A 22,640-nucleotide genomic window follows, 5' to 3' on the forward strand; every position below is an offset into this window, starting at 1 on the left:
TATATTTTATGCTTTTAGGGTGGGTCTGTTTCAGTTTTACTCTGTAGTCATAGTCCTAGAAACATAGTGTTAAAAAATAAAAAGGTATAGGAATGCATAGGTGGCCCAGTTGGTTAAGTGTCTGATTCTTAATATCAGCTCAGGTCTTGATCTCAGGGTATGAGTTCAAGCCCCAGGTTAAGCTCCATGCCCCGCATGGAGCCTACTTAAAATTTGAAAAATAATAATAAAAAGGCAGGTCTTGGTGGAAAGCACAAAGTACTTAACCAAGTCCTTCTAACTCTTTGGGACTCCAAACTCAGTCTTCCCTGTAGCCAGGAAACAGCTGCTGAAATCTCTGGTTAATTCTTTCAGCCTTCTCAGCTATTGTTTTAGAGCCCTGCCCATTTGTTTGCAGAAGTTCCCTCCTCTGCAAATTCCTCCTTTTCACTCTTTCCTCCCCAACTTTGCAGCTGCTCTGGCAATCCTAAAAACTCCCGTCCTCAGATTCCTTGTGCTGATAAGACTATGGCTTTCTGCTTGAGTTCTAGATGGGTTTTAATGTCTGTACCAGAGAATATCTTTAGGGGGAAAACTCAATCAATTTGAATCTAATCCATTGTGGTTCCCTTCTTTCAAAGGTCTAATCCTTTCCATTTTCATTCCTGCATTTGGTCACGCTCTTCCCTTCAGACAGTTGGATTTTTTTTTGTTTTTTCCGTAGCTTATTATGTAATTGTTAGGCAGATGAATCTTATTTTAATGGTAGGTAAATCTGCCATTACCAAAATTGGAACCTCAGTAATTGGGGATTGAGCATGTAAAGTTTAAAAACATAAGTACAAATTATATTTAGTAAAGATGGAAAAGAGGTTATTTATAGTTGGAGGAAGTTGGATATAAAAGAAAATACTTCATAGAAAAGACTGATATTCATTGTAAACCATGAGAGATGGTTGGGATGGACTTCTCTATGCTGTATATTGGTCTTCCTCTATATTTCTAGTGGGAGGAACAGATTGAGCTGGTGGGAACATATAGGCTACATTTAGAGGAACACTTAGCAATCTGTTTGACTAGTTGGTTACCTCCAAGGGGCATAATTCAAAAGAAGACTAGAAAGTGGGTTCTGATCATATTGGAGAAGTGCTGGAATGCTAAAGTGTAGGAGATTTTGAATTTCATGTGGCAAACAGAGGAAACTATTTTAAGTTTTCTAGTTGGACAGTGAATTTGAAAATCAAACTAGGAAAATTAAGCTGACAACATGGTCAAGGGTAGATTGGAGTCAAGGAGGGAGAAGAAAGATTAGTTAGGAAAGTTGGTAGTTTGGGGAAAGGATAAGAAAGGGTGAACGCTGGTAGTGGCAACATACTTAGAAAAGAACTTCAAAATGTAGGTGATGGAGGATGAAAAGGATAGAAATGGAGTGCTGGAAAAATGTTGGCTTATTGATGCACATTGTTACTGTTCAACCTATGTGTGTAATTCTTCCTGAATAAAATGAGGAGAATAATAATGGCAATACCACCTTTGCAGAAAATGGAGCTTTGGCTCCTAATTTTTTCCTACAGTTTTTGTTTTGTTTCCTATTCTCAACGAAGCTAACATGAATGTCAGTGCTTATCAAATTACTGGATCAGAGGCTTCTAAGTGGTGCAGATAAGCGTCTGACTCTTGGTTTTGGCTCAGGCTGTGATCTCCAGACTGTAGGATTGAGCCCTGTGTTGGGCTCTGTGCTCAGTGGGGAGTCTGCTGGAGATTCTCCTTCTTCCTCTGCCCCTCCTGCTCTTTCTCTCTCTCTTTCATAAATAAATCTTTTTAAAAAATTACTGAATCATATTTATGTAGCCATTTTTGTTCTCAGTATATTTTATCCAAATTATCAACTGAGAAACCATTTGTGCATAAAGGAGAGGTCAATAAATTACTTGTTATTGGTACTAATATAGCTAACCAATGTATAAAGCATTTTTTCCTTACAAGGTGGGGGAGAGGACATGGTAAAAATACCTATCATTATGAGGATCTCAAAGGAGCCATAGTAGAGGACTAGAACTTCAGCAGCAATAATTTATGGATCTTAATTCCAGTGAGGGCTACTTCCCATAAATTCTCTCCCTATGTGTATCTCATATCTTCCCATTATCCACATTACTTTCTAAATCTTTACTTTTTTGCTTCCACATTTCTAAATGATGTTTCACAGAATGCTGTATTTGCCTTTGAGAGATTTATAATAAACTTTTAGAGCAAACAGTGTTCTACCTTTTTATAAATGTACTGATAAAAGTGATATTTCTGAAATAATATATTTTGTGCATTTTGTGAAGTTTCTATATAAACTTGGGTTCTTAAAAAATAATTTTATTTATTTGACACTGAAAGAGTGCGTATACGTGAACAAGCAGGGGGAGCAGCAGGGAGAGGGAGAAGCAGGCTCCTCTTGGAGCCAAGAGCCTGAGGTGGAGCTCCATCCCAGGACTCTGGGATCATTACCTGAGCCAAAGGCAGACACTTAACCAACTGAGCCACTCAGGCACCCAAGAAGTTTCCTTGTAGACTTGTAAACATTATCACAATCCTGTATTGAAGAACTCAATCAGATGTTAATTCTTGGAGCTTTAATTTTTCATCTGGTCATATGCTTAATTATTGTCTGTAATGCTGGAAGGTTCATTTAGAAGAGTGGGTGTTGTTGCCATCTATTTTTTAGGGTAATGATAGTACTGACAATTGCACTCACCAGTAAATTTCTTGATATTGAATTTATAAGGTCAATTTGAGAATTTTGTTGGGATTTTAAATATTCAATTCTATTATTTTTTCCTGAAGAGGTGAATAAATGATTTTATTAAAGCCCAAAAATTGCAGAATGTCTTTGCAGTTATAAATTTTTAAATTTGACTGTATAGTGTAGAAAATCTCAGTTTGGGATGCCTGGATGGCCCAGTGGTTGAGCGTCTGCCTTGGATTCAGGGCGTGATCCCAGAGTCCCAGGATCGAAATACCACATCAGGCTTCCTGCATGGATCCTGCTTCTCCCTCTGCCTAGGTCTCTGCCCATTTCTGTGTCTCTCATGAATAAATAAATAAAATCTTTAAAAAGAAAAAGAAAATCTCAGTTTAACATAGGAAAAGATATTCAAGGAGTTAACAGTTTTAAAATAAGATATTCCTTCAATAGTATACTTATCTGATATTGTACCATTTTATTTTCTAAACATTTACTGTATTTTAAACATGGTGTTTTTTTGTTTTGTTTTGTTTTTTAAAGCAAATTTAATGCTAAATCCTGGAAAAAAAAATTGTTTCTTACAGGGCTGACCCTTTGTCCAACATGGTTTTAACCTTCAGTACTAAAGAAGATGCAGCTGCCTTTGCAGAAAAAAATGGTATGTTTGGTCTGTTTTTGTTTTGCTTTGACAAATAAAATCAAGATATGATTTTATATTCTTGACCTTAATCAAAACCAGTCAGGGATATAGAATTTGAGTTGAGAGAAGTTTTGTAGTATATCTAATCCAGCGGTTTTTAGTTTTTTTTTTTAATACCATCAGAACATCTCCTCCCTCCAAAAAAAGTCTAAAATGGAATGCCCACATAACCTGTAAGAGCCAAAATGCTCTAATTTGAAATAGAGGCAAGGAGTAAAACTACTTCTACTCCTACCTTATTTAGGACTCCCTCTGCAAAAATCACTAACATTTAGTTTATAAACTCTAGTTGAACATCTCATAAGGCAGGCAGCCTATCCTAGTTTTGATACCTGTTTATTATTCTTACTCTGAGACAAAAATCTCCATCTATAATCTATAATGCTACCTAATGGCTCTTTGATTATTTGGAAAATAGTTATTGCTCCCTTATTCTCTGTAAAACTTCATGTAAGCCTAAATGTCTGTAGGCTACTTTTCTAGATATGATGGGTATAGTACCAAGCATAATCTCAACTCTGCAATTAGATTAATGCAGCCTAAGAGGGTATTAGTTTTTGAGGTAGCCACCTAAAACTATTGTTTATATTGATGTTCCTAAAACAAAAATGCAAACATTTTTTTTCTCATTATCTATTAAGCCATGCAACATGGTAGTGAAGAGAGGCTTTGGAGTCAGTCCAGTCTGAATTCTGATCCTTATTATGCCATTTGGAAGCTACATGATTTTGGGTTAATTTCATAATGGACTTTTTTTTCTTTGAAGTCATGATACTTAACTCATAGTGTACCTAGCCCAGTATCTCATACATGACAGATACTTGATAATTATTAGTTCTGACCCTTAGCTCTCTCCATCTGACATTTCTGCTGTATGTCTGTTGGATTTACAAGCACTAGTATGTATTTTTACCTAATGCATTCTTCTATTCTAAATGATCAGGTGAATTTGAATCTAAGTTATCTATTTGAATGAGATAATGTCTAAGTAAGCTGTTAATTTAAGGCAATATGTAAATGTAAAATATTATTAGTGTTATGTAACATATTTGACATATAAATGTGAAAGTACTATATATATAAAGCTTGTTATCTAAAATACTTGCCTTTTAGTATTTAGTGTTACATAGCTTATGATTAAGAGTGTGAAGCCAAACTGCCTGAGTTTAGATCCATGTTGCTCTTTTAGTATTTGTATGCCTTTGCACTTCCATTTTCTCCTACGTACAATGGGCATTGTTATAAGGATTGAAGTAGTTAATAAGTGTTTAGAGCATAGTTAAGTTATAATCGTTTATAAGTTTATCCTATTCTTTGTAGTAGACTTTTTAAAATCTAAAAACAAATTTAGTAAGTAAAGCTTCTTATTAAAACATGTTCTTGGCAGTTTCTAAATTTCTTAATTATATAATTATTCTCAAAGTGATCATAGTCTTTAAAATATTATTTTGATTTAAATTAAATTGCTTTTTAATTAAACTAATATAGCTTATCAAAAACAGTTCTATTAATGTTTTCCATCTTTGCAGCCTACCATATTTCATGTCTGACACCTTGAAAATTATTCATTTGAGGTCTGCAATGTGAGTTTAATAACAGGAAATCTAATTAAACTGTTAAATCTCTGGTTAATGTCTAAGTGGTCACCAGGACTACATGACTACAGTTGCCATGTGAATTGCAGGTGTGAACTAGTCTCTGCTGCTGTTGAAATCAGGTACTTTCCCACTCTGATTTCTGCTCCCTGGGCAAGAAAATTGAGGAACGTTATCAAAGTCAATAAACAGTATAACTTGAAAAAGCTTAGTGGGTAGTGTCGTATAATACTGCAGGCTAACAGTGGATCAGGAATTTTAACCTACAGTGTAGTAGGAATCATATCCATCTTAGCCACTGCCTTGTCTCCAACACGTCGCACAAAACCTATTTAATGCACATGCGATACGTGGTTAAATTACGGACTTTGTAAAATACATTTCTCTGCAAAAGGAATTTGAAGCTGATTATTCCACCCTTGAATTCACTATAATACTTGTGAGCTGCCTCATTTATTTAAGTCAGCAATATAAATCATTTTATGTAAAGAGACTTTATATAGATAGTCCTGTTTCTCTAGTTATTGAGGCAGCAAGTCTAAGCAAATCATTGAAATGGTACAGAATCATGGGATTGAGGATCTTTTCCAAATTACCCGCATCTTATCACATTCGGATTTGCCTCTCTTGGGTAGGTGAATAGTGGTGGGGACATACAAAAGGATCCACTCTCCACATCATTTTTTTATAAGGTAATGCTATTGAAGGTTGGATGAACCAATGTCCTGGTTAATGAAAGCATTAGAAAGAATTTAGAAGCACTAATATGTAACAACTATTGGATTGAGATTAGTAACTAGGATTCTCATTCCATAACTGTCTGCTTGCTATACAGGAGATCTTGAACAAGTCTTGTTTCACTACATTTAACCTTTGATAAACCGTATTCCTTCCTCTTTGAAATGAAAAGTTGGATTAGATAATACTCAAAAACTACAGGTTTAAGGAAATTAAGCTCATGGGCCAACTCATCCAGTTTTATTTCTTTACTTTATCCATTTTATGCTCTAGAGGGAAAATGTGTTTTTGTTGAATACAGATGATTCTGTGTTGATAATGAAAAAACCTGGCAAAGGTTATGCTGTATTTAGGAGTATTAAATGTTTGCCTTTTAGTAATGTCAAGAAATAGGAAGTTAGGGTAAAACTGCCTCAAGGAAAAGATAGTTTGTATACTCAGGGGCTATTTGAGAATCAGTACAATGAGGAACAAGGCTTCTTCGATGTAAAAAGGTGGTTTTATTAAAAGCACGGGAACAGGACCCACAGGGACAGGACCCAAAGCTCTGAGGTTGTACTGGGTGACTGATTATATACTTTCAGGTTGGGAAGGGGTAAGGGACAGCACAAGCCTCCAGAGTATTTTGGAAACAAGGTTTCCAGGATCCTGAGGGGGCTAGCTATTAGGAAAAGGTCATTTATTACTGTTTGGTAAAAACTCAGTCTTGAGACCTTTCAGATGTATGTCAGTGGGCCATATGTTTGCTAAGTATCTTGGGGGGTAGAGATAAAGGAAGTTTTCAAAGAAATATTTATATATTAAAGAAGACTTACAGGATCGTGGGGGTGGGGATAAGATTGCCTTTTGCGCTTAGCAAAGTGTCACCATCAAGGCAGCTAAGCTCTCTGAGGAAGGTCATTCTGCCTATTTCAAAGACTTTCAATAGGCTGTAGACAGTAAGGAAATTTAATTTTTTTCTTTTGCCTTTGTTTCCTTCATCAGTTAAGTCAGCACTGTCCAATACGGTAGCCACATGAGATTGTATAGCACTTGAAATGTGTCTAGTTCAAATTGAAAAGTGCAATAAGTGTAAAATATACATTGTATTTCAAAGACTTGGTATAAAAAAAACTTAAGTTTTTACATTGGTTACATATTTAAGTGATAACATTTTGGATATATATTGGGCTAGGAAAATACAATTAAAATAAGTGTTACATATTTCCTTAGTCATTTTTTTAAAGTGGCTATTAGAAAATTTAAAATTAAATTGAGGCACCTGGCTGGTTCAGTCAGAAGACTGTGCTGCTCTTGATCCTGGGCTCAGGAGTTCCAGCCCCACATTGGGTATAGAGATTACTTAAATGAACTTAAGAAAAGAAAAAAGAAAATTTAAAAGTATTTGTGTTTCACATTATGTTTATTGGACAGCACTGATCTATAGTACTTATTAGCAATGTACAGAATATACATTGTATACATATTCTGAATCACTAATACATATTCTATAGTGAATATCATAAATATGAAAACCTTATCCAACTTTGAAAACTTCACATTTTGTATTTTGAGAAATATAGTTCTATTCTTTACTCTTAGTATGAATCAAGGATAAGTGGAAACTCTTATGTTACACGTAATATAATAATGAAATAAAATAGCTAAAAGAGACCTATATTATACCACAAGATCCCATTAATCACCCGTTTTTCATTTCTTAACCATATAAGGTACTGTGCAGGTTCATCTTTTTATATAAGAATTTTATGTAAGAATATATAATTTCTGAGACTAAAAGAAGTTCTCTTCTTCCTGCTATTAATAACTCCTGTAACTACCCCCCTGCTTCTGTTTTGCTTAGGTCTCTCTTCTCACCATATCTCGCTTCTTCAGAGGGCTAATTCTGTGAAACTAGGGTATGGGAAAGGAGAAAAGACTGAATGCCCTCACTGTGGCTTTTCTCCCTGCTCCCTACCTTCCACTCCTCCAAGTCTTCTCAACCTCCCCCATACACACTAAGTAAAGAAAATATAAATACCCCTGTGTCTTTTGGCTTTAACCCCAGGGCCTCCTCCTGAAGGTCTCTCTTTGAGCTCAGCAAATATTCCAGAGGAACTCTTCAAAGATAACCTTTCTTTGTAAAAAGAGAAAAGAGTATCTGGGGTTTCCTCTGAAATGTAGATGAACCTCACTTTAGTTCTTTGTATACTGAAAAGACCTACCTTTCTCACCCATTGTGGCTTTTGTCTTTCCTAGTGTTTCCTTATAGGGTTGAGGGTGAGGGCGGGGAGGAGAAGGAAGCTGCATCTAGGAGAGCCGGAGAAGATGGTCGTGGAAAAATGTCAGTGGTAGAAGGCTAGGGTCTCCTACCATTTACATGCTAATGAAACCAGAAATGGCCTTTTCCCCGTTTGATCTGATTTGAAACTTTGTGACTTTCCTTTGGTAGGTCATTTTACCCCCTGTGTTTTTCTCATTGTTGTTAGCTGTAAAAACTCTTTGAAATTCTCAAAATAGAGGAGGGTTTCTTTCAGGAGTAGGAGGATAGAGGATAAACTGTGAAACTGCATTCTGTCCACAGTGGATCTATTGGGGAAGAAAACCCGCCTCTGAAGTAATAGAAGGTAGAAGCAGGGGAGGAAGCAGACAGGTCAAGCCCTGGATTGAGGAAAATATGGAGGTAATTGGAGCTGCAACCCAGGATTTACAATTATCCCAGAAGTAGACCCATCAGCAAAGTCTGGACTTCCACCTAACTTAAAACCTACTAACAAGGGTCTCAAGCTAACATTCACTCATTTGTTAAAAAGACACCTTTGTTTCAAAAGGTAAGAATCAGGACTCCTACAGATATAAAAATTCATGTTAAAGAATTTATTTTATTCATGTGATACAAAGGAACTAGGTAGATGTTATAACCAGTTCAAAGTAAAAGTCAAAACAGCACAAATGTATGTGGAAAAAAGGAATGCAAATGGAGACAGATGGATGTTTTGTGGGGGAAGGGCAGTTAATTAAATCACTACCAGTAGGACACAGGACATAATTTGCATATCTATCAGTCATACAACTTAAAAAGAAATAAAATAGCTGAAAGACTAGGAATTAAACTGAAATCTGATAACCTGGAAGGGGAAAGGCATACTATAGATAATGCAGTTTTCTATTGAAACAATTTGTTTCTACCCTTCCGCTTTGTTAAAAAGAAAATCCCAAAGATTAATGATCACAAAATATTGGGCTAATATTTGGCCTGATTATTTAGGTATAGCAAGAATGAATAATTTGCAATTGTAGAGGAGGAAAAATAATTTTCCATTTAACTTTATAGGTCTTGGCTGAGACCTCTGCCCTCATAATTGGAAGATTAACAGAGAAAAAAACAGGTTTAGTTACATGTATACCTCCTGTACACCCGGGAAAACTGTGTAACTCCAGAATGACCTTTACCACCACCTAAATAAAATCTCCAGGTAAAGACAATAGATCTGGGGAGAGGATGCTGGGAAGAGTGCATCTTGGGAAGCAATGCACCATAAACAAGGGTTTAACTGTTAGGCAGATTTAATTCCAAGGCTTCTCCATTGGTGAATTTCCAGAGTTTTAGTCATCCTCTGCTTCCTAATACAGAGTGGGAGACACCTTTACAAATGGAGATTTCCCTTATAAATGTAAATGTCCCCTCACAAAAGGGCAATTTCTTCATTTTCAGAGATTTTCTTCTGTTTACTTTTTTTTTTTTTTTAAATAACCAGCTCCAAATCCGTATGCCAAAAAGGCATTTTGGGAGGCCGCAGTTCTGCTGCTCTTCACCATATAAGCTTTCTTAAGTTTGCTTTGCTGAAATTTTTCATAAGGAATATCAGGTTAGGCTTTTCACAACCAATAACTTGCCACCAGATTTCTTCTGTGATACCTATTACTTTGGGCAAATTTTCCCTCCCTTCTCACGGAAATATGAAAGTCCTCAAAATAAGGTTCCTTCTTACCTTGAGGAATTTTTAATTTGTTAGCCTGGTGCCAGGCCACTTTCCTAGAAGGATTTTTGTCAACTTTAGTTCCTTAAAGGTATGTGATCATATCTGATTAAATGAGTAGCATTGTCAAATATGTCAATCTAGGTAAGGCCTTCATTGCATAGCCACTGATTACACTTATTTTCTAATAAAAAGGAGGACATATTGAAAATGTGCCAATAGCTATATTGCCATGAATATAAGAATATTCAACAAGAGTTACCCAGTTCTGTAGGGGTCATGCAGGGAAACTAATATCATTTACAAATGACTCAAATTTTAATTTACAAAACACTGTCTATTAAATTATAGATACCCCAGGAGAAAAGGGAAAGGACTTCCTTAACTGCCCAGAAAATAGAACATTGAAACAATATCAGAAATATTCCAAACAAAAACTATATTCAGCCTTCATCAATGCATTCAGTCCTGTATCATTAACTCTGGCTTCACTGTGTCATAAATTTGTCTGCTCCTCAGCTAGAGTTCTGGAAATCCTGACTCAGTCTACTGGTATGGTCTTACAATTATTTACGGCATCAGAAGCCTATACCCAAGAATACCTAAGTCTTCCATGGAGCTCTGAGGTTCTTTCTTTGTTGAAGACAAAGCACTCTGGCCTGTAATGGATTTCAGGATAGCATCAGGATAAAACAAAAAAAATCTATTCCTAAGTGATAAAAAACTTAAGATGGCTGTAATTAACATTACTGGTAAATTTCAGAAATGAAATATAAGCATTCAAAATAAGAATAATGCAACTTAAAGTCATACCAAAAATGTTATAGACAAAATATCTGTAATCAGTATTAAAGCCTGTTTTTCTTTTTTAATTTTTAAAAATTTATTCATGAGAGACAGAGAGAGAGAGAGAGGCAGGCACAGACACAGGCAGAGGGAGAAGCAGGCTCCATGCAGGGAGCCCGACATGGGACTTGATCCCGGGTCTCTGGGATCAGGCCCTGGGCTGAAGGCGGTGCTAAATCATAAAGCCTGTTTTCAAAGAAAACAGTGAATGTGCATCTAATTTATAAAAATACATGAACATAATATTTACAGAGAAATAATTCTAAGATATAATATACCCTGAATGTGTCAAACATATAGTAAGAATATACCAAAAATATGTCAAGAAAATCAAGTAAAGAGATTCAGTAAGTCTGGGGCAGATCCTAAATATTTGCATATTAATAAAACTCCATTGATAAGTGATCTGGATTCCCAATTTGCATATACTGGCCTCTGTGATCTGAGATCCAAACTATGGAAGATGCAATCAAGTTAATGTTTTTAAAGATAAGTGAAATTGTGTCTGATAAATAAAACATCATGGACTATTGGGCACTGAGAATCTATATTTAGCATATAACATAAATTTCTGAAATATTTCTATTAACATTTTACCCATATAGATTTAACCTTAGGAGGGTTAAGCATCTTCTGACTTGATAACTCTTATAGTACCACTCGTAAATAGTATCATGTCAAATAAACCCAATTATTTCCAGTATCTCTCTTTTCACAAGGTTGAAAGAATACATCTTTGTGATATTCCAGAGGCCCTCTGGGGAATCATGAAAATAGTTTCTTAGGTACAAAGATAATCTGAATCTTATTTTACATTTAGGCTGTTATTTTGGGAAGGCAAAAATTTAAAAATGTCAGTAGATTTGCACACTTAGGATAGGAATAGGATCGTGGGTGCTGGACAAACAGTACTTGACTGCTCATTTCAAAGGGATGATAAAACTTACAGACATAAAAGGTAACATGACTGTAAAGATCCTGAGCTCTTACGGACGTCATCAAGGACCTAAAGTCAGCATAAAGCATTTAAAGTTATTCTGGTAAGCCGCAGAAACTTTGAAATCTAGGCAGATTAGACAAAAAGAATAACCCTTCGTGTTGTAGATAGAGGCAGTAAACAGTGAACTAATGAAATAAGCGCACCCAAACTGAGCAAACTTTGCTAAGATTTTAACACATTTCATAGCTTTTCAGACTTTTTAGACATACCGTAAGCCAAACACAACTCTCTTTTTGCAAATCTTACATAACTTTCAGCATCCATTCAGGTTTTGTCCTTCACCATTCTCTTTCTCATTCTGAACATTAGCTTTAGGACTTAACTATGGGGTGACCTAATAAGGGTGGATGTGACAGTGCAGGAGGTGAAAGAATTCACCCAAGGCAGAACAAAAGAGATAGAGGTTTATTGAATACACTGCAAGGAAGCTGTGGACAAGACCGCAAAGGAAAGACTGAGATGAGGAGGTGGTGAGGGACCACAGTTATTGGGCAGAGTGGAAGAGTATGGAATTTTTGGTAATCTTAGGAACTGTGCCTAGTTGTAATTGGTCAGTTAGGGCCTATGGCTATTTTGAGGTGGGTAGCTTAGTGAGCCTGTTTACCATGAGCTTGGTGGTCACGCTGGGTCCTTTTCTCTTGATCAAGTTTCCATCATTCAGGTCAGTTGCCTGAAAGGGACCTCTCTATACTGGTTTTTTTCTGTTGAAGAACAGAAACACATCTCATTACCTTGCATATGAAGTTATACCTCTTTGCCACTATTGCTTCTAATAAAATTTCGTATGTTAATTATATCTTTTAACCAAAGTTACTCTGATTTCATAGAGGAAACAGAGATCATTGAAAACTGTTACACACTAATATTTAAATAAGCTAGCAAAACTTAAAATTCACAAAACAACTTTCTACAACCACACGCACTCTTTATAGTGGAACTTCTCTAAATGGCAAAAATGAACGTGTCCATTAACAAACCCAAAGGTACAACCTCTCTGTACCATATAAAATCAAGAAGCAAAAGTATATAAACTTAAATTTTTGCTTAGTAATCGGTAGTTCAGTATTCTTAGAAATGATCTAGGTATTTAATAAATATCCATTAACATCATCTAAGGTTTTAAGTTATCCAAAGATCTTGGAAATTATTTTTCAAAGTGGCATACTATAAAACATAATTACTGTTAAAATTACCAGAATAATGAATGATTTTGGATAAATGCAAATTTATATTTTTTAGGATTATAAACATTAAACAGAAGTAATGCTAGCTTATTTGATCAGTAAATTTAAAATAAGTTTAGAAAGAACATATTGAAATAGAATAAAGTTCTGTGCTTGTGTTATATTTAACACTAATAAAGAAAACATAGCTGCTTTTATTAAATAAACATAGCTGCTTTTATTAAATCAGAATTGTTAAATTTGTCTTATTTCCCAAAGATCAGCTATATGTATTTTTCAAAGACTTAAGTATTTATTTAAGTTTTTATTTATTCATTTAAGTAATCTATACACCCAGTGTGGGTCTCGAACTCACAACCCTCAGATCAAGAGTTGCCTGCTCTTCTGACTAAGCCAGCCAGGCACCCTGAGACTCATCTATGTTATCTGAATTTGAATAATAATAATAATAATAATAATAATTCCTCCTTCTTTTTTTTTTAAGATTTTATTTATTTATTCATGAGAGACACAGGCAGAAGGAGAAGCAGGCTCCATGCAGGGAGCCTCACGTGGGACTCGATCCTGGGTCTCCAGGATCACACTGGGGACCCAAAGGTAACACTAAACCACTGAGCCACCCAGGCTGCCCTGAACTCGAATTCCTTAGATGTTTAAGAATACTTTTTTGAGGGCCGCCTGGATGGCTTTGTCGGTTGAGCATCTACCTTTAGCACTGGTCATGATTCCAGGGCCCTGGGATCAAGTCCCACGTTGGGCTCTATGCTCTGTGGGAAGCCTTCCTCTCCCTCTGCCTCCCTCTCTTTCTGTCTCTCAGATTACTTTTTTGAGGCGGGGGAAGGGGAGGGAAGTTGGGGAGTCCCAGCAGGGGCTGGCAGGATACAGAGGGAGAGAATCTCAAGCAGACTCACCACTGAATGTGGAGGCCACTGGGGCTCAGTCTCATGACCCTGAGATCATGACCTGAGCCAAAATCAAGAGTTGAATGCCTTATTGAGCTACCACATTAAGACTATTTAGAAGTTGAATTTCCTTGTTTTCTAAGAATTTTAGGAATTATTTTTTTCTATAAGCCATTCAGAACAGAGCCCCTTTAAGAGATTTTATAATCTAATTCATTAATAACATGTAGAGGTGGAAAAACATTATCCATACATATAATGAGAGGTAAAGACCCTTCTGAATTAACACATATAGACAGACCAGTCAGTAGTCAGTCACACAGCTTATAACTTTAGTTCTAAACTTTCAGTCACAGGTAACAGAATTAGGAAATTCAGTAATCCATACTAAACAGCTGTTCTCTTAATGAATACAAATTCTTCATTTGTTTGAGCTCAAATAGACTGCAAAGTCCAACAGACCAGATAGTCTGTCTTTTTTTTCACCCTGTTTAGACAACAGATCTCTGAAACCATTAATTCATTTAAGGGAATTATCAAATGATTAGATCATAAAACCAATTCCCAAACTTAGTAGAGAGCAAAGTTTAAAAGAAAAACAGGGAGTCAGCAGAGAGGTAGAGACAGGCAGAGGGGAGAAGCAGGCTCCATGCAGGAAGCCCAATGTGGGACTTGATCCCTGGATCCTGGGATCATGCCCTGAGCCAAAGACAGACGCTCAACCGCTGAGCCACCCAGGCGTCTCCAATGTTCAAATGTTTAAAAACACCTGTTTAATACATATTATTGATTTCATGAACATTGAATTCATAGCTAGCAGCACTGTAACTTATGCCTGAATGAAGTTTATCTAGCATACATATTGATATATCTGAGCCTTTCTTACACTTGGGAACACTAAAAAGCTCTAGAGCACTACACTTGTGGCATCGTCTTAAACAGCAAAATCATCAAGAAGCACAAAAAAGCAAAAAACGTAGCTGTAAATAGACCACGGAAAAAGACACTCGTTTACAGTATGAGATCTGAAACAAGAAGGTGCAGAGCATTACCTTGCTTGATCTCAACTAGGAAGTGATATGTTGGGTGACTCAAATTTTCATCGCTCTGTGCATGTTACTAATGACCATGGAAGCATTATGAATATTGATTTGGAGTTTACAAGTAAATTTTAGTAAACAGGCAAATTCACACATACAGAATCCACAAATTATGAGGATTATTTGTACCTACATCTTATAAGGTTTCAATATACCTCAAGGACCACAATCAGGGCTAAGATCTGGCATGCTATAGACACTGCATAATTTTTTGTTGAAGCCCTAGTTTTCTTCTTCGTAGTTCTTTCTTCTCAATCCCCAGTCCCAGGTACTGTCTTGTGGCCAGGAAAATGTTCAGCTTGACTCCTGAACTACTAAGCTTCCTGAGAAACAGACAGACAATATTGGGGTGGGGAGAGAGATTTACATTTCCTGTTGGAGGTCTAAAATAATATTTCTCATGGAGATAAGGTTATACGTGGTGGCTTAGTGAGGTTCCTAGTATATTATGGGTTAAATGGGATTTGGAAATCCCTATGCACAGACCACACCCAAACCAATTACATCAAAATCTCTGAAAGTGATTTTTGGACATGGACACTGTTGTATAGTTTCTTTCTCTAGAAAAAATATGTTCTCAATTTCTAATGACTGATTTTCACATGTACTTTTGGAACACTGACCAGTTTATTTTGTGGCAAATTCTGAATAATGTGGTTCCAATTACTGCTTTGAAAATAAAAATAATACTGTATAGCAACTATATTATTTGAAAAGATAAAATTTAAGGGGGCCATTGACTATCACATCAAAGGTGGGTTTATTTTTGAGGTGTTGCAGCTGTGGCAGGTGTAGAATGTTACTAATCTAATAAATATTTCAGGTGCCTCACATTTTCACCTTATTTGCTTGTTTAAATAATTTTATATAATTTTTATGGAAAGAGTTACTTTGCAAATGTATCCCAACCCCTATTATTTCTCCATAGTATTTTCTAAAAGAAGATCTAAGATGCTTGCAAATTAATCTGAACCTCTTCCCTTGCCAAATATTAGGTACTTGGGAATTTCAAAGTAGACAGACTTATCATTCATTCACTCACTCATTTAAAGGATTTTATTTATTTATTCATGAGAGACACAGAGAGAGGCAGAGACACAGGCAGAGGGAGAAACAGGCTCCATGCAGGGAGCCCGACGTGGGACTGGGGTCTCCAGGATCACACCCAGGCTGAAAGTGGTGCTAAACCACTCAGCCACCCAGGCTGCCCAAGACTTTTTTTATTTATTTTTTTAATTTAGTGTTTTCTTTTTTTAAAGATTTTATTTATTTATTCATGAGAGACACACAGAGAGAGAGAGGCAGAGAGAAAAGCAGGCTCCATGCAGGAAGCCTGACGTGGGACTCGATCCCAAGTCTCCAGGATCAGGCCCTGGGCCAAAGGCAGCGCTAAACCTCTGAACCACCTGGGCTGCTCTGGCCCAAGACTTGTAAAGTGAAATCCCTCAAAGGCTATCACAGCCCTCTCCCCCCTCTTTAAATTATATTTTAAAAGTTTATGCTGTGCTTTTACGGAGGCATAATATGGATACAAAACCTTTCAAGTATCAATATATCTTGCTTTGGCTTCCCAAAGCCTCTATTAGCAGTGACTCCCAGTTATGTCATTTTGTGCCAAATTATGCAGTGCTTCTTGCTTTGTACACAGAAGGAGAGTAGGAAAAACTATTAAACTATTCACTTCTGAACTATCAGGGTTTGAGATTAGATTATTACAGGAGAAAGACATTTTATAGGACTTGAACCAAGGTTACCAGAAGTAACATATTTCACAAGCAATAAAAGCACTAATGAATATTTCTCTATTTTTGCATTATGAACCATAAATAAAATGGTTCTGTATATAAAAGTGAATGGAATCAATTTTCTGTCTCATACATAGAACTCACAAGTTAATTTTCATGGTCTCGTTTTGTTCAGAGGCCTTTTGTGGTTGTTTTTTGGTCTTTGATTTTTGAGTTTGGGGCTTTTTTATGGAGGTGCATTTGAAAGATTTCACCAAACATTCATATTGCAGGAAGTAGAATAACTCAACCACAGCCTGGAGATCAACAAAATAAATGGGCATATTTCCAAAAATGAAATTGAGCATAAGATATTACAGGTCACATTTTAAGTTTACTACAGTATTTGCCAGAGGTACTTCTCTGATACTAGGGCTTAAAGATCAAAATATTTTTGTGAAAGCATTCCAGCGTGTGAAACAGCAAAGGGAGTCAGCTTCTCATCATTTAGGTGCTGGTGGTTGGATTTGTGGTTAATCCATGCCATATGGCTGCTCTCCTCAGTGGGAAGTGACGGCAGCCCTAGGAGCTTACTCCATCCCTGGGGCAGCTGCTTTGGACTCAGTTGCTTTGATCTTCTTCTGTTGCACAGCTGGGAAGAGTAAGGGCTGGTTTTCAGTGTCCTAATAGAACAACATATTGGGACCACTGCCATACACTACACCTTGATTTTGTATAAGCATTCTTCAGAGAATGCAAGTGTTTTCACTTCCATGATCTAATACAGAAACTTAAGTTTGAGTTTTTTAAAAAAAGCTCTTAGTGTTGAAAAGAAATTTCTTATAGAAGCTTAACACTTTACATATAAAATTCCATTCTTAAATTTTTATGTTGTTTCTTCCAGGTTATGTTCTTTTTAAGAACAACTTCCAAATAGGAAATAGAAAATAAGCATAATTCATGTAACTTATCCATTAAATACAAATGTTTGCAGTCCTTTCAAGTGTTGTTATTCTTATGGTTATTTTGTGTTTTTAGCTAAAGTTCACTGCTTGTTCCAGTAGCCGGTATATTGCCACAATATTAGAAAAAATAACTTGGGAAAGATTGTATGTAGTATGAAGTATAGTGGGACCAATAAAATAATTTATCTACACATTGTAAGGTAAATACTTTGGAGAATAATGCTTGGAAATGTGGTCTGATTTGTAATAGAGGACCCTCCCACCCCCCCTCAAAAGAGCAGATTTTCATCCTAGCATCAGTCCTACATAGTAGAAAAGTTTTCTCGGTGATACAAAATCCAAATGGAGATTTATGTAGACTCTGACTTGAGTTTCAGTCTCTTGTGAGTTATCATTAGATTTCCTCATACCCTTCTTTTACTTAATCAGAGAAGTGTATTAGTTGTGCAGCTTTGGGAACAAAGTTGTTTCTAACAGAAAAATGCGAGAAAAAGGGTTTTCCCCCCTCTACATCCTAATAATCATGGTGGCTGTGGTAGAGCAATAATAATATAGAGATGGGTATTCTTAGCAAATGTTAGTTTCTTCCACGTGTTTGTGTTTTTCCCGTCCACATTCCAGTCCCTATAATGATACTTCTATTTATTGTTATCACCATCAACAGCAACTATAATCTGGCTCACAATTCCCAAGAGCCAGGCCACTCCTTTGTTAAAGGAGAAAACCCAAACCAGTTGTTCTTTTATGTGTACAAAATCCCAGTCATCTCACATTGCAGTGACCCCGACAGCATTTTGAAACTCCATGAACAAAACAGATAATAGAGCTACATCTGCATTCTGATGCAGTAAAAAAATTTTTTTCTCCCCAGTGGTTGAAAGATTAACCATGTAAATGAGAGAGTATCAGGTATGTATTTGTGTATAATACCAATTCCTAAATATGTCCAAGTGTTTCCTCATTTCTTCTTCAGTTCCTCTTATAATGTCTTTATTGGGCTGGAGAGTATATATTGGGAAGCAGGGGTAGGGAGGGAGCATAGATTCTCTCACCCATCATTTGGCAAGAAGAGATCATGGAGGCCTTGGATAACTTAGCAACAATCATTATAACAGGACGTAGCATCTGCACTAGAAACCTTTTCCTTCCTCCACAACTGGGGTGGGAGTGGGAGGACATATGATGAACATAGACTTACTTTCCAGGCATTCTTGAGACACATTTATAAAAACGGGGGGGGGGGGGAGGCAGTTAAAAATCACAAAGATTGAAAGGAAATGGGTGAAATAGATAAAAATTACAATTACAAGATGCATTTAAAGAAATGCAGTTTAAACTATGACGTGATTCGGTCCATAATTTTAAAGTCAACCTCAGTTAGAACACTGACTTTGCCACTTAGCTGTGTGGCTTTAGGCTGCTTATTTACCTTCTCTGTGCTTTATTTTTCCTTAATAATTAGATATAAAATTGGAGTATATATAATGCCTACTTTATAAACCAGGCAACCTACGATCTTTTAAAATTCTGTAAAAATACATTTATTTATTTATTTAATTTATGATAGTCACAGAGAGAGAGAGAGGCAGAGACACAGGCAGAGGGAGAAGCAGGCTCCATGCACCGGGAGCCCGACGTGGGACTCGATCCCAGGTCTCCAGGATCGCGCCCTGGGCCAAAGGCAGGCGCCAAACCACTGCGCCACCCAGGGATCCCCTAAGAATACATTTAAAGCACTTAGCAGAAGACTTAACAACATAGAATGCTAGATATGCTCCTGCCTCAAGCTCTTTTCCCAGACATCCACATGGCTGTTTGACCTCCTTCAGGTGTTCAGACAAATGCGACCTTCTCAAGGAGGGTGGGTTTCCCTGTGTACCCACTCTAAGGTGTTTTCTCTTTAGTGCTCATTAGCATAAATTATGTATTTTTAATCATAGATATTACTATATTAACACCTAATATACTATGCATCTACTTACCAGTTTCTCTTCTGCTAACTTGAAGTAGTTTGGGGATTTATTCACAGCTTTACCTCTGGTGTCTCAGCAGTCCCTGACATACAGTATGCAATTAATAATATTTATTAAATGAATAGCAAATGCTCAGTAAATATTGTTATACCTGCTTTATTTAATTGAGTTTTTTTTATAATTAGCAGCATCATTTGTTGGTTAATGTAGGAGGTGCTTGAGAAGTTTATAATGTTAAAGTTATCATGTTCAGTTCACAGTATTAATTTGCTTACCAAAATTCCTTTCTATAGTTAATTCGAAAGTAATGGGTTCCAATGTGATGGAAATTTTATTCACATTAATGCTTCACTTCATATAGAAGATATGTTGCTAGAAAGTTGCAAATCAAATTTGAGACAGAAAGAATAGCTTATTTATCAAGTGCTTGCTGTAAACCACATGAGACACAATTGTTAAGGCAGAAGCTCCGGAATCAGATTGTCCTTTTTTTAAATAAGATTTGTATGTATGTATGTATGTATGTATGTATGTATGTATTTATTTATTTATTTATTTGAGAGAGAGAGAGAGAGAACGAGCACCCAAGCAGGGGAAGCTGCAGACAGAAGGAGGGGGAGAAGCAAACTCCCCACCAAGCAGAGAGCATCATGTGGGGTTTGATCCCAGGACTCTGAGCCAAAGGCAAATGCTTAACCAACTGAGCCACCTGGGCGCCCCAGATTGTCTTTGTTTATAAGTCCTGATTCTGTCCCTTCCTAGCCAAGTGAGCTTGTGCTAGTTACCTAACCACTCTGTGCCTCAGTTTCCTTAGTTATATAAAGGAAATAATATTAGTTCATATAAAGGTTTTAGAAAAGTACCTTTTTCATAGAACCCAATAAATGATTAAGGGCCAGGTGTTTTCTAAGCATTCACATGAACAAGGTTGTTTAATCCTCATGACAACCTATGAAGTAGGTACTTTCTTAGGCCCATTAGTAAAGTTTTTGAAATGCTATTTGCCACTTATTAATGTACTTACAAGTTCAGGTCCTCCTAAAGTAAGAGACAGCTTTTTAATTTTTTTCTGTTTTAATGGATTAGAAAGTACTCAAAACTTTACTCCATGAAAGTAAGGCTGTGTTTAAGCAAGTAAATTGAATCAATATATTGTCTCCTGGATTCTGATGTTTTGTTTGTATTTTTAAACCATTTGTTTCATTTGCTTTCCTGCCTCAATTTCCTTATAGCACATGGATTTTCTTTGAAGATGGAGTTTTGGCAATGGAATTATTAATTATCTTCTCTTTTTGGACACTAAAATAAGCAGCAGTAGCAATATGCTTTGATTTTCACAGGCTTCACTTTGGTGGCAAAATTGCATTGTAGGGAGCTATTGAAATATAAGTTTTTGTGGCAGCAAATACTGTACTGACCAAGAGGCACTAGAACTTAGAATGACTCACAAGATCAAGAAGTTTACTTAATAAGACATATAATACTGAGTTTGGTGGACATTTTTACATGACTGCATGATTCAGTAATGAATCAAGTGTTTCAAGATGAGTTATTTGAAGAAAATCCTCAGATAGAATGATAAACTACAGGAATGGAAAATGAATCTTATGAAGAAAAGTAAAAGTTACGGAGGTTGCTCGCACTAGGGAATAGAATGATTTTCAAAGAGAAGGAAGTTGAAGGGTTGTTCTCCATAACTTAGAAGAACGGAGTAACTGCTAAAGCAGAAGACATGGACATGAATAAATCTACTTTTCAAAATCATAAAACAATAAGAAGGGCTTTGGAGAGAAGATACAAAGACTCTCAGAAGAGAATAGATCGTTTAGGCCAGTAGTTCTCAACCTCTATGCATAAAAATCTAGCATCAGTAGTTGAAGTACAGATTCTCAAGCCCGTACCAGAAATTAGATCCAGTGAGCCTGGGATCCCTGGGTGGTGCAGCGGTTTAGCGCCTGCCTTTGGTCCATGGCGCGATCCTGGAGACCCGGGATCGAGTCCCACGTCAGGCTCCCGGTGCATGGAGCCTGTGTCTTCTCCCTCTGCCTGTGTCTCTGCCTCTCTCTTTCTCTATGTGACTATCATAAATAAATTTAAAAAAAAAAAAAGGTGTTAGATCCAGCGAGCCTTTGATCAGGACAAAGAATTTGCGTTGTTATCAAGTATTTCCATGGGATTCTAAATAGATAGCCCTTGATACAAATGCTGAAAAAGTTCTTGAATTTAATCAGTAGCCTGCCAAAGTCCAAAGAGCTAGACCAAGTAATCTTTTAATGCTCCGAATCCATTATTTATGTACATAGATATGTATATAACCATGTACACTTTCCTGTATTGCTTTGAGTGAGATCCAAACTGTTGTGAAAACATGAGCTTTTAGAAAACAGTGAGACAGATTATATTGCTCAATGCTCTGCACTGCAGTTATTAAAGAGGATGCATATTATACCACATAGAGAAATAGAAAATTTTACATAAATACATAACCATAAGTAATTGAACAAGGAATATTGAACAAGGAGAAGTCACATCATGGGTGACAGTTTTGAGATACAATAAATCATCTTCAGGCAATATTTTGGACTCTCTTGTCACAGGATTATAAGGGAAAACATTAAGTATATTTCAGATGTGCTGACACATACTCTTCATAATAAATGAACATTAAATTTATGAAAGTTAGCTTCTACTTGCTGTGCTCTTGAGATATCTCTAATTGTGTTTCTTTGGGTTTGTTTTTGTTTTGTAGGGTGGAGCTATGACATTGAAGAGAGGAAGGTTCCAAAACCCAAGTCCAAGTCTTATGGTGCAAATTTTTCTTGGAACAAGAGAACAAGAGTATCCACAAAATAGGTTGGCACTGACTATATCTCTGTGCTTGACTGTGAATAAAGTCAGCTGTGCAGTATTTATAGTCCAGGTATAATACATCTCTTAATCTTCTAATAAATTTGACCTTTAACCACAAGTACATTTTGCGGTGCCTATTTTAATATTTTTTGATGTATCAAAGTGAACATGTTTCAATTTCCTATTTATAGAGATTTGAGGTGATCATACTTTTAGTACATAAAATCCATTAAAAGGAATGCTTGAAATCAGCTGCAACATTGAAGTTTTACACTTGGTTCTTTATAGCCATTCTCAAGTTAAGAGTGTTTATAAATTACCAGCCACCATTATTATAATGCTATCTTAGAAATTTGCTTGTTCTGAGATTAGAGAAATTTGGATTATA

The 22,640-nt window shown here is 36.3% G+C and overlaps 1 protein-coding gene across 1 annotated transcript in view; it reads left to right on the forward strand.

Moving 5' to 3' along the window:
- The window catches only part of NDUFS4 (NADH:ubiquinone oxidoreductase subunit S4), a 112,025-nt gene extending 89,652 nt beyond the window's left edge, over nt 1-22,373 (forward strand). The window contains exons 5-6 of the mRNA XM_055324839.1: nt 3,301-3,374; nt 22,152-22,373. Of these exons, the coding sequence (XP_055180814.1) occupies nt 3,301-3,374; nt 22,152-22,255 (178 nt within the window). The 3' untranslated portion in view covers nt 22,256-22,373. The remainder of the gene's footprint in view (nt 1-3,300; nt 3,375-22,151) is intronic.
- The last annotated feature ends 267 nt before the right edge of the window (nt 22,374-22,640 follow it).

Source organism: Nyctereutes procyonoides, unplaced genomic scaffold (genome assembly GCF_905146905.1).
Source record: "Nyctereutes procyonoides isolate TBG_1078 unplaced genomic scaffold, NYPRO_anot_genome, whole genome shotgun sequence".
NCBI lineage: Eukaryota > Metazoa > Chordata > Mammalia > Carnivora > Canidae > Nyctereutes > Nyctereutes procyonoides.